The following is a 14,061-nucleotide window of genomic DNA, read 5'->3' on the forward strand; positions in this document are numbered from 1 at the left end:
TTTGTGTGGTGTGTTTTTAGACAATATTTGGTTTGTAATAATTGACTAATTGTGTGGATTGATAATGGGTGTGGTTGACAAAACACCATTATTTTTAGAATTATTTGTGTGGTTTTTTTTTTGTGCAGCGTGATTTAACTTCAAAGACCGACATTAAGTTCAGCAACATTTGATATTGTGATGTGTGTATGATGATAATCACGGAATGGACGATGCTCTTATGCTGGCAGTAAGTTCAGCGGCATCCGTCTACATGTTCCACGACTTGCAGGTTAAAAAAAAAAAATTTTGAAAATTTCTACAATCACCCTATCACTTTGCCCTCTAAAATTAATCCTTTTTCTGATTTCATGCAATGAGGGCCTTGCATTGTAACGACCCGACCAAATCATGTTTGACGGCGCCGTCTACTTAGGTCCCGTTACGTGGTCATAAGTCTTTAAGACAAAGTTTGACCAAAATATGTCGCCTTCATTTCAAAATAAAGATTGTTCCCAAAGTTTACAAGAATTGTTCAACCAATAGTTAAGTTACAACGTTATAATACGAATGAAATCTAGGCGACACGGTTTAAAGTAAAGTCAAAAGACGCTCCATGAAATGCACATATACTCGACATCCAATGCAAGTATCAAATAATGAGCGGAAGCATGTATCATGTATCGTTCAAGGACCTGAGAAAAACATAGAAATCTGTCAACGAAAACGTTGGTGAAATCATAGGTTTAAGTAAGTAAGTACAAGTGAACCACAAGATTTGCATCAATGAAATAATAGTAATACATTCCAAAAGTTTGTTTCACGAGCACCCAATTATCAAAGCTTAACATTCCTTCCATTGTATACCCCATCACTTAGTGCTAGAACAAACACTGATTCTCGAAAATATATTTCATCCGTAGACGGTAGCGAACCGTCAAGGATGAGGGTTGTCAACCCATATGGCCATATAACATAAGTTCTCGCTTACACCCGGCAAGTGTAACTAATGATAATCGAATTGAGGATTTTGTTCTAAACTCGTATGTAGAATGTTTGTTTTCCCGTTCTTGTGTTCACTTAGTTCAAAAGAATCGTTTATGTTTTCTCATCCCAATATAAGTTCAAAAAGAGTAAAAGTGGGACTATGATCTCACCTTGAGTGCACGAGTAGTAAAGTACTTCAACAAGTAAACGCGTGCAAAGACAAAGCTAGTCTTGACCTAAACATATAGGTTGTATCAATAACGGTAAACACGATAGGTCAAAGATGTTCAATTAGTCCTATGGCTCGTTAAGACTCGATCATAATAGCATGTGAATCAAATTGTCATGTTTCATGCAAGGTACAAGTATAAAAACATGTTAGAACGATTGCACAAATATTTGGTTAAGTTTGATTAAAAGTCAAACTTTGGTCGGTCAAAGTCAACGAAAGTCAACACGTTCGGGTCGGGTTCCGAACTATTTTTCTGAGGTTTTTAATCATATATGAACATGTTAGAACAAGTTTCATGTGAATCGGAGGTCCGTAGTATGCCAAACATTTTTGATAAAATGGAAAAGTTGGACAGAATCTGGACAAGTGTTATGTCGCGCCGCGGCAAGGGGTGTCGCGCCGCGACATAACACATGGTCTGGTGTCAGGTCGTTTTCAAGGTTCAAGTCTTGGTCAAAACTTCAAACAAACGCAAAACGCAAACCGCAAACAATTAGAAGACGTATCTTATACCGTTGGAAAGCTCTTTTGACAAGGAACACAACTAAACACAAATCCTCAAACAAAAACATCATTTACAACAATCGAATTCTCGTCATGTGATCAATAAACGCTCATTTCAAAGCCTCAAGTTCATCAATATGCATTTTAAGTTCCGGGAATCCAATTTACACATATGATATGCCGTTTTGAAGGTAATGAAGCATACATTACAACTAATCACTAACAATTAACATTCCATGGCATTCAAGCATCCAAAAATTCATTTCAAGAACTAGCAAACCCTAGTCAAGCAACACCAAAATCAATAATCACGTTTTTGAAGTTTCTTTGATCAATCTATATATCAACATGAAGCTAATGATGCTAGTAACACTTTTAAAACATCAACTTTCAACATCTAACAACATATGATCATCCAAAATTCAAGAACAACACACCAAAATTCAAGTTCATGCTAGTTACACTAAAACAACGAGATCGAGCATATAAATCATATATTCATGTTAGACTTGAGCCATAGACACTAATTAACACTTTTATAAGTTAAAAACATCAAGAACACAAAATCTAGTGATTTTAGAAAGTTACCCAAATGAGATGAAGTTGGTACCAAAATGAAGAGGATGAAGAGAGGATCACGAATATGTAATTTATTTGGTTGCTAGCTCCCTAATCCGGATTTAGATGATGAATGAATGAGAAAGGAAATTGGGTGTGTGTGTTCTTGCTAGAGAGAAAGAGAGAGAGGTGGAGGTGGAAATGAATGGGTGAAAGGGGTTGACCCTTTGACCTAGTCAAGGGTTTGATCCCTTGTCAAGTTTAGTCCCTCAACTTTCGCTCGGGTGCGGGAATTACCTAAACGAGATAATTTAAAACGCATATCAACGAGAGATGTTATAAACATATAACGGACTTTATATTAGTATAACGGAAAAGTAAACGGAAAAAGGCGGGATGTTACATTACCTACTCCTTAAAAGAAATTTCGTCCCGAAATTTAAGTAGGCGTAGTAGTCGTTGTTTCTTCCTCGAGATCTTGCGTTTCCGAATTCACGAATAGATGAGGATACTTCCTTTGCATTTGATCTTGTCTTTCCCAAGTAAACTCGGGTCCTCTTTTGGCATTCCAATGAACCTTGACAATCGGAATTCGGCTTTGTTTCAATGTCTTGACGGAGGTGTCCACAATTTCAACCGGTTCCTCCACAAAATGAAGTTTGTCATCAATAGTAAGTTCTTCGAGAGGGATGACGATATCGGGTTCGGCAAGACACTTTTTCAAGTTAGATACATGGAAGGTAGGATGAACGGAGTTCAATTGAGGCGGAAGATCTAAACGATAAGCAACGGTTCCAATACGCTCCAAGATTTCGAAAGGACCAATATACCGCGGATTTAGCTTCCCGCGTTTCCCAAAACGGATTACACCCTTCCAAGGTGCGACTTTTAACATTACTCGGTCACCGACTTGAAATTCGAGATCGTTGCGTCGTTTGTCGGTATAGCTCTTTTGACGACTTCGGGCCGTTCTAAGCCTATCTCGGATTTGAACGATTTTCTCGGTGGTTTCGTGAATGAGTTCGGGTCCGGTGATTTGCACCTCGCCTACCTCGGCCCAACAAAGAGGTGAACGACATTTGCGGCCATATAGCGCTTCAAAAGGTGCGGCTTTAATACTCGCGTGATAACTATTGTTGTAAGAGAACTCGGCGAGAGGTAAGTGCTTGTCCCAAGCTTTTCCGAAATCAACCACGCAAGCTCGTAACATGTCCTCTAAGGTTTGAATTGTACGTTCGCTTTGTCCATCGGTTTGAGGATGATATGCGGTGCTCATGTCTAAACGCGTTCCCAACGCTTCTTGCAATGTACGCCAAAATCTAGAAACGAAACGGCCATCTCGGTCGGAGATAATCGATAAAGGTACACCGTGTCGGGCTACGATCTCCTTAATGTAAAGTTGTGCAAGTTTCTCCATTTTGTCCGTTTCTTTCATGGCAAGGAAGTGTGCGGATTTGGTGAGACGGTCAACAATAACCCAAATGGTATCATAACCGCCCGTCGTTTTTGGTAGCTTGGTGATAAAATCCATCGTTATCCTTTCCCACTTCCATTGCGGGATCTCGGGTTGTTGAAGTAGTCCGGACGGTCTTTGGTGTTCGGCTTTGACTTTGGAACATGTCAAACACTTGGAAACATAAGTAGCTACGTCCCTTTTGATGTTCGGCCACCAATATAATTGTTTAAGGTCGTGGTACATCTTATTGGCACCGGGGTGAATCGAGTATCGTGACTTATGGGCTTCATCTAAAATAAGGCTTCGTAGATCCCCATAACTAGGCACCCAAATTCTTCCGGCGAAATATCGGAGTCCGGTTTCTTTAACTTCGAATCGAGAGGTGAGGACGTTCAAGTGTTCGAGAGAGATGTTTTCATCCTTGAGAGCCTCATCTTGGGCTACCCGAATTTGGCTATTAAGGTTGGTGTGAATGGTGATGTTTAAAGCTCGGACACGGAGAGGCACCGCTCTTTCTTTTCGACTTAAGGCATCGGCTACTACGTTTGCCTTCCCGGGATGGTAACGGAGCTCGCAATCGTAATCGTTCAAAGTTTCAATCCACCGTCGTTGTCTCATGTTTAGTTGCTTTTGATCGAAAATGTGTTGGAGACTTTTGTGGTCGGTAAAGATAGTACTCTTGGTTCCATAAAGATAGTGTCTCCACATTTTAAGTGCAAAGACGACGGCTCCGAGTTCGAGATCATGTGTCGTATAGTTTCGTTCATGAATTTTGAGTTGTCGAGAAGCATAAGCAATGACTTTCGTTCGTTGCATCAATACACACCCAAAACCATGTTTTGAGGCATCGCAATATACAACAAAGTCATCATTGCCTTCGGGAAGTGACAAGATAGGAGCGGTGGTTAGCTTCGTTTTCAAGATTTGGAATGCGGATTCATGTTCGGTCGCCCAAATGAATTTCTTTCCCTTGTGAGTCAATGCGGTTAGAGGACGTGCAACCAAAGAGAAATTTTCGATGAATCTACGATAGTACCCGGCGAGACCCAAAAATTGACGAATGTGAGTAGGAGTAGTAGGAGTTTCCCATTTACTAATGGCTTCGATTTTCGATGGATCGACTTTAATACCTTGGTCACTTACAACATGACCCAGAAATTGAACTTCCTTTAACCAAAATTCACACTTGGAGAATTTGGCATAGAGTTGTTCTTGTCTTAGAAGTTCAAGCACAAGTCGGAGATGTTGTTCGTGCTCTTCTTCATTTTTAGAATAGATCAATATATCATCGATGAACACAATAACGAATTTATCGAGATACGGTTTGCACACGCGGTTCATAAGATCCATGAACACCGCTGGTGCGTTAGTGAGACCAAATGGCATGACAAGGAATTCATAACTACCATAACGAGTCCGGAAAGCGGTTTTGGAGACATCTTCCCCCTTAACCCTTAATTGATGATAACCCGAGCGGAGATCGATTTTCGAATATACACAAGACCCTTGTAGTTGATCAAAGAGGTCATCGATGCGAGGAAGAGGATATCGGTTCTTAACCGTCAATTTATTTAGTTCACGATAATCAATGCACATTCGTAGGGATCCGTCTTTCTTTTTAACAAATAAAATCGGAGCGCCCCAAAGTGAATGGCTAGGTTGGATAAAACCTCGATCAAGTAGTTCTTGAATTTGACTTTGCAATTCTTGCATTTCAGATGGAGCGAGTCTATATGGTGCACGTGCTACGGGTGCGGCTCCCGGGATAAGATCGATTTGGAATTCAACCGGTCGATGAGGCGGAAGACCCGGCAATTCGTCGGGAAATACATCGGAAAAGTCACTAACAATTGGCACATCATCGATATGCTTCTCATCGGACTCGACTCTCTTAACGTGGGCAAGGATCGCAAAACAACCCTTACGGAGTAGTTTTCTAACTTTAAGGCACGAAACGAGGTTGAGTCTGGTGCAACTCTTATCGCCATAAACAATCAAAGGTTCACCATTCTCGATAGGAATTCGGATTGCGTTAAGATCACAAAGAATGTGAGATTTCGTTTTGACTAACCAATTCATACCGATTATTACATCAAAGCTTCCTAGTTCCATGGGTATCAAGTCAATTTCAAATTCCTTACCCAAAATGTTTAACGTACACCCCCGGTAATATGTGTCGGCACTTAATAGTTTTCCGTTAGCTACTTCAATGGTATAAGTGGTATCTAATGGAAGAGGTGGAGTGCTAAAAGAATGAGTCAAAGTCTTGGATACAAAGCATTTATCGGCACCCGAATCGAATAAGCAAGAGACATAAGAATTGTTGAGAAGAAACGTACCCGTGACTAGTTCAGTGTCATCCCGGGCTTCCTCGGTGTTGATGTTGAAAGCTCGGCCGCGCGTATTGGTGTTATCTTTCCTCTTCGGGCATGCATTTCTATAATGGCCCGTTTGGCCACATTCATAACAAGTGCCCGTCCTTGGTGCATTGGGCCATTTTCGAGCGACGGGAGTGGCACTTTTACAATCGTTGGCCTTATGACCAATTCCTTGGCACCGGTGGCAAATTAACTTACTACATTCGCCAAAGTGATGTTTGTTGCATTTGTTGCAAAGAGGTAGGTTCCCGGCATAACCTTTCTTGCCGTCGGAGGTGTAAGGCTTCTTAGCAAAGTTGTTGTTGCTTGATTGGGAGGGTTCCCACTTTCTTTTGTTGCCGCCCGATTTATCCTCGGCCTTAGGTGCCGAAACTACGATTTCGTCAACCGTTTCAATTAGTTGGCGAGCCATGTTCATAGCGGCTTGATGAGTAGTGGGTTTGGATGACATCACCCCTTGTTTGATGCTTTTTGGAAGACCGAGCATGTAGAGCTCAATCCTTTGAGATTCGGGGTTAACAAGATTAGGACACATCAAGGATAGTTCGGCGAAGCGTTGATTATAAGCTTTAAGATCGTTTCCGACCGCTTTCAAAGCTCTTAGTTCTTCCTCAAGCTTTCGGGTTTCTTCGCGCGGAAAATATTCAACAATCATCTTTTCCTTTAGATCGGCCCAAGAGAGGGCATGAGCCTCATCGGTACCCACCGATTGAACATAGGTGTTCCACCATGTTAGAGCAATTCCGGAGAAAGTGTGAGTGGAGTATTTGACCCTGTCTTGGTCCCGACAACCGCTTATGCTAAAGACGGCTTCCGTTTGCTCAAACCATCGGGTGAGCACGACCGGTCCCCCGGTTCCATCAAAAGTGTGAGGTTTGCACCCCATGAAAGCTTTATAGGAGCATCCCTCGTTTGAGTTTCCGGCTCCATTGTTGTTGTTGTTGTTGTGGTTGTTATTATTATTGTTGTTGGATGAGTGACCGGCCATGGCCGCATCTACGGCGGTAGCTATCATCCGTTCGAGAGCTTGTTCGGGAGTTTCATTGCGGCGTACACGACGAGGAGCCATTGTTCCTTCAAGACACAAGAATATCATTGATTAGTATTCTCAATAATACTAACCGTGATATAGAATAAAGATAAAGAGAAGTTTTTTTTTTTTTTTTTTTTTTTTTTTTTTTTTTTTTTCTCGACTCGCCTTAAATTCTTTATGTCATAATGTCGGAACGTTCATACGAGTCACCGTAATATAATCCCGGAAATTATATTACCCTGATTCATATGTGCATTCGACATCATTTCATATAGTCAAGGTGGCGCGTCAATCAAATTAAACAACGTGAGATTAAGATGAACTAGGAGTAGATATGAGTAGAAACGTTCGAGTATAAATGCACAAGTAGTCAAGTAATTCCTACTTCAAGTCTATATGCCGGTTGTAGTCTAGACTCACCAATGTACCCTATGACTCGGGGTTGGCACTAATGAACTCTAAATCCCTACAACCAACGCTCTGATACCATCTGTAACGACCCGACCAAATCATGTTTGACGGCGCCGTCTACTTAGGTCCCGTTACGTGGTCATAAGTCTTTAAGACAAAGTTTGACCAAAATATGTCGCCTTCATTTCAAAATAAAGATTGTTCCCAAAGTTTACAAGAATTGTTCAACCAATAGTTAAGTTACAACGTTATAATACGAATGAAATCTAGGCGACACGGTTTAAAGTAAAGTCAAAAGACGCTCCATGAAATGCACATATACTCGACATCCAATGCAAGTATCAAATAATGAGCGGAAGCATGTATCATGTATCGTTCAAGGACCTGAGAAAAACATAGAAATCTGTCAACGAAAACGTTGGTGAAATCATAGGTTTAAGTAAGTAAGTACAAGTGAACCACAAGATTTGCATCAATGAAATAATAGTAATACATTCCAAAAGTTTGTTTCACGAGCACCCAATTATCAAAGCTTAACATTCCTTCCATTGTATACCCCATCACTTAGTGCTAGAACAAACACTGATTCTCGAAAATATATTTCATCCGTAGACGGTAGCGAACCGTCAAGGATGAGGGTTGTCAACCCATATGGCCATATAACATAAGTTCTCGCTTACACCCGGCAAGTGTAACTAATGATAATCGAATTGAGGATTTTGTTCTAAACTCGTATGTAGAATGTTTGTTTTCCCGTTCTTGTGTTCACTTAGTTCAAAAGAATCGTTTATGTTTTCTCATCCCAATATAAGTTCAAAAAGAGTAAAAGTGGGACTATGATCTCACCTTGAGTGCACGAGTAGTAAAGTACTTCAACAAGTAAACGCGTGCAAAGACAAAGCTAGTCTTGACCTAAACATATAGGTTGTATCAATAACGGTAAACACGATAGGTCAAAGATGTTCAATTAGTCCTATGGCTCGTTAAGACTCGATCATAATAGCATGTGAATCAAATTGTCATGTTTCATGCAAGGTACAAGTATAAAAACATGTTAGAACGATTGCACAAATATTTGGTTAAGTTTGATTAAAAGTCAAACTTTGGTCGGTCAAAGTCAACGAAAGTCAACACGTTCGGGTCGGGTTCCGAACTATTTTTCTGAGGTTTTTAATCATATATGAACATGTTAGAACAAGTTTCATGTGAATCGGAGGTCCGTAGTATGCCAAACATTTTTGATAAAATGGAAAAGTTGGACAGAATCTGGACAAGTGTTATGTCGCGCCGCGGCAAGGGGTGTCGCGCCGCGACATAACACATGGTCTGGTGTCAGGTCGTTTTCAAGGTTCAAGTCTTGGTCAAAACTTCAAACAAACGCAAAACGCAAACCGCAAACAATCAGAAGACGTATCTTATACCGTTGGAAAGCTCTTTTGACAAGGAACACAACTAAACACAAATCCTCAAACAAAAACATCATTTACAACAATCGAATTCTCGTCATGTGATCAATAAACGCTCATTTCAAAGCCTCAAGTTCATCAATATGCATTTTAAGTTCCGGGAATCCAATTTACACATATGATATGCCGTTTTGAAGGTAATGAAGCATACATTACAACTAATCACTAACAATTAACATTCCATGGCATTCAAGCATCCAAAAATTCATTTCAAGAACTAGCAAACCCTAGTCAAGCAACACCAAAATCAATAATCACGTTTTTGAAGTTTCTTTGATCAATCTATATATCAACATGAAGCTAATGATGCTAGTAACACTTTTAAAACATCAACTTTCAACATTTAACAACATATGATCATCCAAAATTCAAGAACAACACACCAAAATTCAAGTTCATGCTAGTTACACTAAAACAACGAGATCGAGCATATAAATCATATATTCATGTTAGACTTGAGCCATAGACACTAATTAACACTTTTATAAGTTAAAAACATCAAGAACACAAAATCTAGTGATTTTAGAAAGTTACCCAAATGAGATGAAGTTGGTACCAAAATGAAGAGGATGAAGAGAGGATCACGAATATGTAATTTATTTGGTTGCTAGCTCCCTAATCCGGATTTAGATGATGAATGAATGAGAAAGGAAATTGGGTGTGTGTGTTCTTGCTAGAGAGAAAGAGAGAGAGGTGGAGGTGGAAATGAATGGGTGAAAGGGGTTGACCCTTTGACCTAGTCAAGGGTTTGATCCCTTGTCAAGTTTAGTCCCTCAACTTTCGCTCGGGTGCGGGAATTACCTAAACGAGATAATTTAAAACGCATATCAACGAGAGATGTTATAAACATATAACGGACTTTATATTAGTATAACGGAAAAGTAAACGGAAAAAGGCGGGATGTTACATGCATGATCTCAAGTGTGGGGTGGGGAATAGAAATTTATCGGGAACTCGTTTTACTAAAATTAAGGCATTTATTTAAAAATTTTAAAATTTTCAAGTAGCCTTAAATGTCCAAAAACCATGTTACACACATTGTGGTCTTAAAATCTAGAAAATAAATGTTGATTTATGTTTTAAATTATTAATAGTTTTTGAAGTTGCACTATCATTCAATTATTTGGATGAAAATCCTACTAGTTTAGTAAATCTAACTTGTAGGTCACTTGTACCAAAACGAGTGTAAACCGTGAGAGAGCGGTGATTGTATAGCGTGGTCGGAAACCGGATCTCGCGCCAGATCAAAAACCCTAAGGGCGATCCTCATTGTTTCTCTTAACAAGGACAATGTTGCGTCCGACCACTTGATATGACCAATAGGATGTATCTATTCCATCCTCAAGGAAGTAAAGTCTTCCGAATGACACACTTACTGATTCAATTCAGAAGATGTAGTCCAGACCAGTTGTAGGGTGACGAAAAATCTTGAAAAGTCATTACTAACATCGACTGGAAATCTACCAGGCCTCAACGTCAAACAGGGAAACTGGTAGTCAAAGTTTGTCTCAATGAGGGAGATTTACTAGTAAAACGGGAGGAACCATGCATACACAAAATGTTAGTGATTTATCAGATTCCCGGAAGGATAACCTCCTGAAAGGTAAGATATCAGCTTTTAAGACTGATGAACCTCAATCTTCATGATTGATTTAACGGATTAGATGATTATCTCATAATTGTCAATGATATCCGGACGTAATGTGTATCCTCCTAAGCACATTATTTTCTTACCAACATCTTGTGATGTTAGGTACCGTGGGAGGGATTGGCTTGACCAATAGCGGGAAACCCGCACTCATTTTTTCAAAATTCAGAAAATCCGAAAAAATCGGAAAACGTGCCTAGTATTAAAACTAGCATAATATTTTCAAAAACATAAAACGTTTTCATAAGGTCCTGATTTCCGTAGGATCAAATTTTTCGGATACTTGGCTCTAATCTCCCAAAAATGTGTGTGTGTGTTTCCATTGTGTACATAGCGTGAGTGTGATTACAATAAAGGTGTGTTATACTTAAAGCGTGTGTTTCATATAGCGTGAGTTGCGTTTCATATCAACGTGTGTGTATCGTGTGCTTCGAGTGATTTATGTAATGTTTTTAATCTATATTGTGTGATTGTGTTTGATATTGTTCTACTTTGTAAAGAAAGAATTGCTTGAGGACAAGCAAGGTTTAAGTGTGGGGTGTTTTGATATTGCTCAATAACATCATATATATCTATCGCAATATCGTGTAAAAATGCTATAGAATCAAGGATAATGAAGGTGTTTTCTACAAGTGATAGGCCAAGATATGTAAATTTGTATCGGAGAGTGATTTATAAAGAGTTTTGATGATTTATGACCTTGGTTGATCCCGATACGAGTTAAGGTCTATTTAGTGCTCTAAAATGGTAAAACAAAGCTTCAAATGTGTTAGGCTTCGTCCAAATGAAAGAAGACTGAAAACAAAACGAAACAGTAGCTTTCTTTACACTTGGACGCCGTCCGGGGCTTTGGGACGCCGTCCAGCGCTTTATTCTTGGATGCCGTCCGGGGAATTGGGACGCCGTCTAGCTCTTCACAACGGGACGCCGTCCAGCCTTTGGGACGCCGTCTAGCTCTTTACAACGGGACGCCGTCCAGCCTTTAGGACGCCGTCCAGAAGTAGGTTTCAGCCACTTTTGACTTTCTGACCTACTTTCTCCACTTTAAAAGCTACTGATTGAGGAACTGTTTTATCACATACGAAACCAGAGGTTACAGAGACGATTTTGGGAGCAAATTTGGTGAACTCCAAGCTCTTGGAAGAGGCTCAACATCAAGTCTTCAAAGATCAAAACCTTCTCCATCCAAGATTCATTCTCTAGTAGGTTGTTTTCTTGTTCTCCAACAATGAATTCTACTTATCAGTTGATTGTTATTTTGTTTGTAATTATGATTGTTGGCTAAACTCTATAATGTTTGTCTAGATAAATAACCGAGATGTTGAATGTTTACTTTTGATTGATTGTTATTATGCACGATAGTTTAATGTTTGAATACAAGAACCATTCTTGTTAAAGTTTAATCCTTTCGATTCAACTAATTGATATGTTCATTTGATTAAGAAACATCATCTTGTTAAATTAATGTATTGATTTACACCTAGTGACATGTGTTTATCCATCTTTTAGCAAAAGGGATAAGTTGAGTTCAAATGGTCAGCTTACATAGGAATGTAAGAACGACTCTTGTAGACACTTTCGGATAGCCTAATTGATATGTGTAGTTATATAGGTGAACGATCAATTCCCTAGATTATGTTATACATATTTTCATTACTCGATTCCATATAACTAATAGGTGTTAGTAATTTGCCTTATCTAGTGACGTTTATAGGGATCTTATTACCACCCTAAATTGATTACTTGGGTTGGGTGAATTGAGCATTTAACCGAACCAAGGGAATGAACTAGGCTAAATCATAAGTTGACATAGGAGTGGATCATGATCAACACACCATTGACTTGATCATTCTTCAAGTCTTTAGACTAGTTGAATTAGTTGAATACAAATAGGAGGTCTTAGATGACAAGAACATCACTTGCGTCTTGTAATCCCATTTGAGTGTTTACTCAAGACTACTCTTGGTAAACCGATCAATTAGTTCTCGTGCATAACCAATCAATCCAGTCTTAATCCTAAATAACATTCAACATCGAGGGTAAAAAGTCTAGATGAGCATTTTTCCTTAAATTGATATCAAAACTATCTTACTTGCTTTCTTTGCACTTATTTTCATCTTATAAACTTAAAAGACCAAAAATATTGTTTTTACATTTAACCTTATCTGATTTGGCTAAATCGTTAAATAGCCACCAAAACATAAAACTTGTACCTTTAAGCTTCATTTACTTAGTTAATCATAATATAGTTTATAATTCTAGTTTGACTAATACAACTGTCCTTGGAACGATACACGGAACTAAACCAGTTACTATACTACTACACGATCGGGTACACTGCCTGTTAGTGTGTAGCAATCTCTAATCGGTATTTTTCCATATTATTTTATACAACAATTCATATACCACTTTCCGCACATCACAAACGTCGTCTTCTCATTCACAACGTTGTATGCAACGTTCTTAGCAAGTGAAAGACGAATCGCACCCAAAGCTTGACGATCCAAAAGCGTCCAATCGGCATCGCTCATGCTTTCGGGCTTGGTCTCTAACAGAGGTTGATGTAGCTTCTTTTGATACAAGTAATCTTCAATTTGCATCTTCCAAAAGCCAAAGTCTCTCCCATCGAATCGGTCGATTCTAACTTTCCGTCTTCCGCCATCGTTCCCTTAACGAAACTTTGTGCTCTGATACCAGTTGTGAGATCGCATAGCCCAAACACAATGTCCTGTAATATAAGCCCAAGAGTCCATCCTTTTCTAAAACCAATTGGTATTAGAGGGACTTACCCTTAGACTTATATACATACATTTGTTTTTGTCACCCTCATATGTAGGATAGGTTTGCACCCCAACAGTTTTGGGTTGGGCCTACTATCGCTTGCGTCGTTTTTTACATCTACACAAAGATCATTCCAAGTAATCATTTTCATGTTGATGGTTTCAGACATGATTTTTTTGGATGTTTTGAGTGCCATGGTTGAACTGTTTAAGCTTAAAAATAAAGTTTAGTTATAAAGTATCGTGAAGTCACAAGGATTTCAGAGTATCTTCTCGTGTTGTGTCGTAGTTAAAGTTTATTGTCTTCTTTCAAAAGTAACATTGTAAATTTGTGAAGGTGCAGAATATGGCTAGGTGAAATCATTGTTTACACTAGCATTGTAACAGATATAAAGTTAGTAATTTTTATTTATAAGCAAGTGATTGCAAACTTACAAATCAGTCAGGACCCAGTAATTAAATAGGCTGCTAATATATGATCTTGTTTCAGTTGTGCCCAAAATCTCAAAACACGTGATTTACTCTAACTTAATTAACATCTAATTAGAAACCAAAAATGTTGAATTTGTATTCAAACAAATAAATTTTTTTTATAATTTAGTGAACCAATCTGGTAAGAAAATAAACTG

General features: G+C 38.9%; 1 protein-coding gene across 1 annotated transcript in view; it reads left to right on the forward strand.

Annotated features, from left to right (window-relative positions):
• The window catches only part of LOC139871026 (uncharacterized), a 34,786-nt gene extending 21,151 nt beyond the window's left edge, over positions 1 to 13,635 (forward strand). Inside the window, exon 4 of the mRNA XM_071858777.1 lies at positions 13,494 to 13,635. Within this exon, the coding sequence (XP_071714878.1) occupies positions 13,494 to 13,635 (142 nt within the window). The remainder of the gene's footprint in view (positions 1 to 13,493) is intronic.
• The last annotated feature ends 426 nt before the right edge of the window (positions 13,636 to 14,061 follow it).

Source organism: Rutidosis leptorrhynchoides, chromosome 10 (genome assembly GCF_046630445.1).
Source record: "Rutidosis leptorrhynchoides isolate AG116_Rl617_1_P2 chromosome 10, CSIRO_AGI_Rlap_v1, whole genome shotgun sequence".
NCBI classification, from domain to species: domain Eukaryota; kingdom Viridiplantae; phylum Streptophyta; class Magnoliopsida; order Asterales; family Asteraceae; genus Rutidosis; species Rutidosis leptorrhynchoides.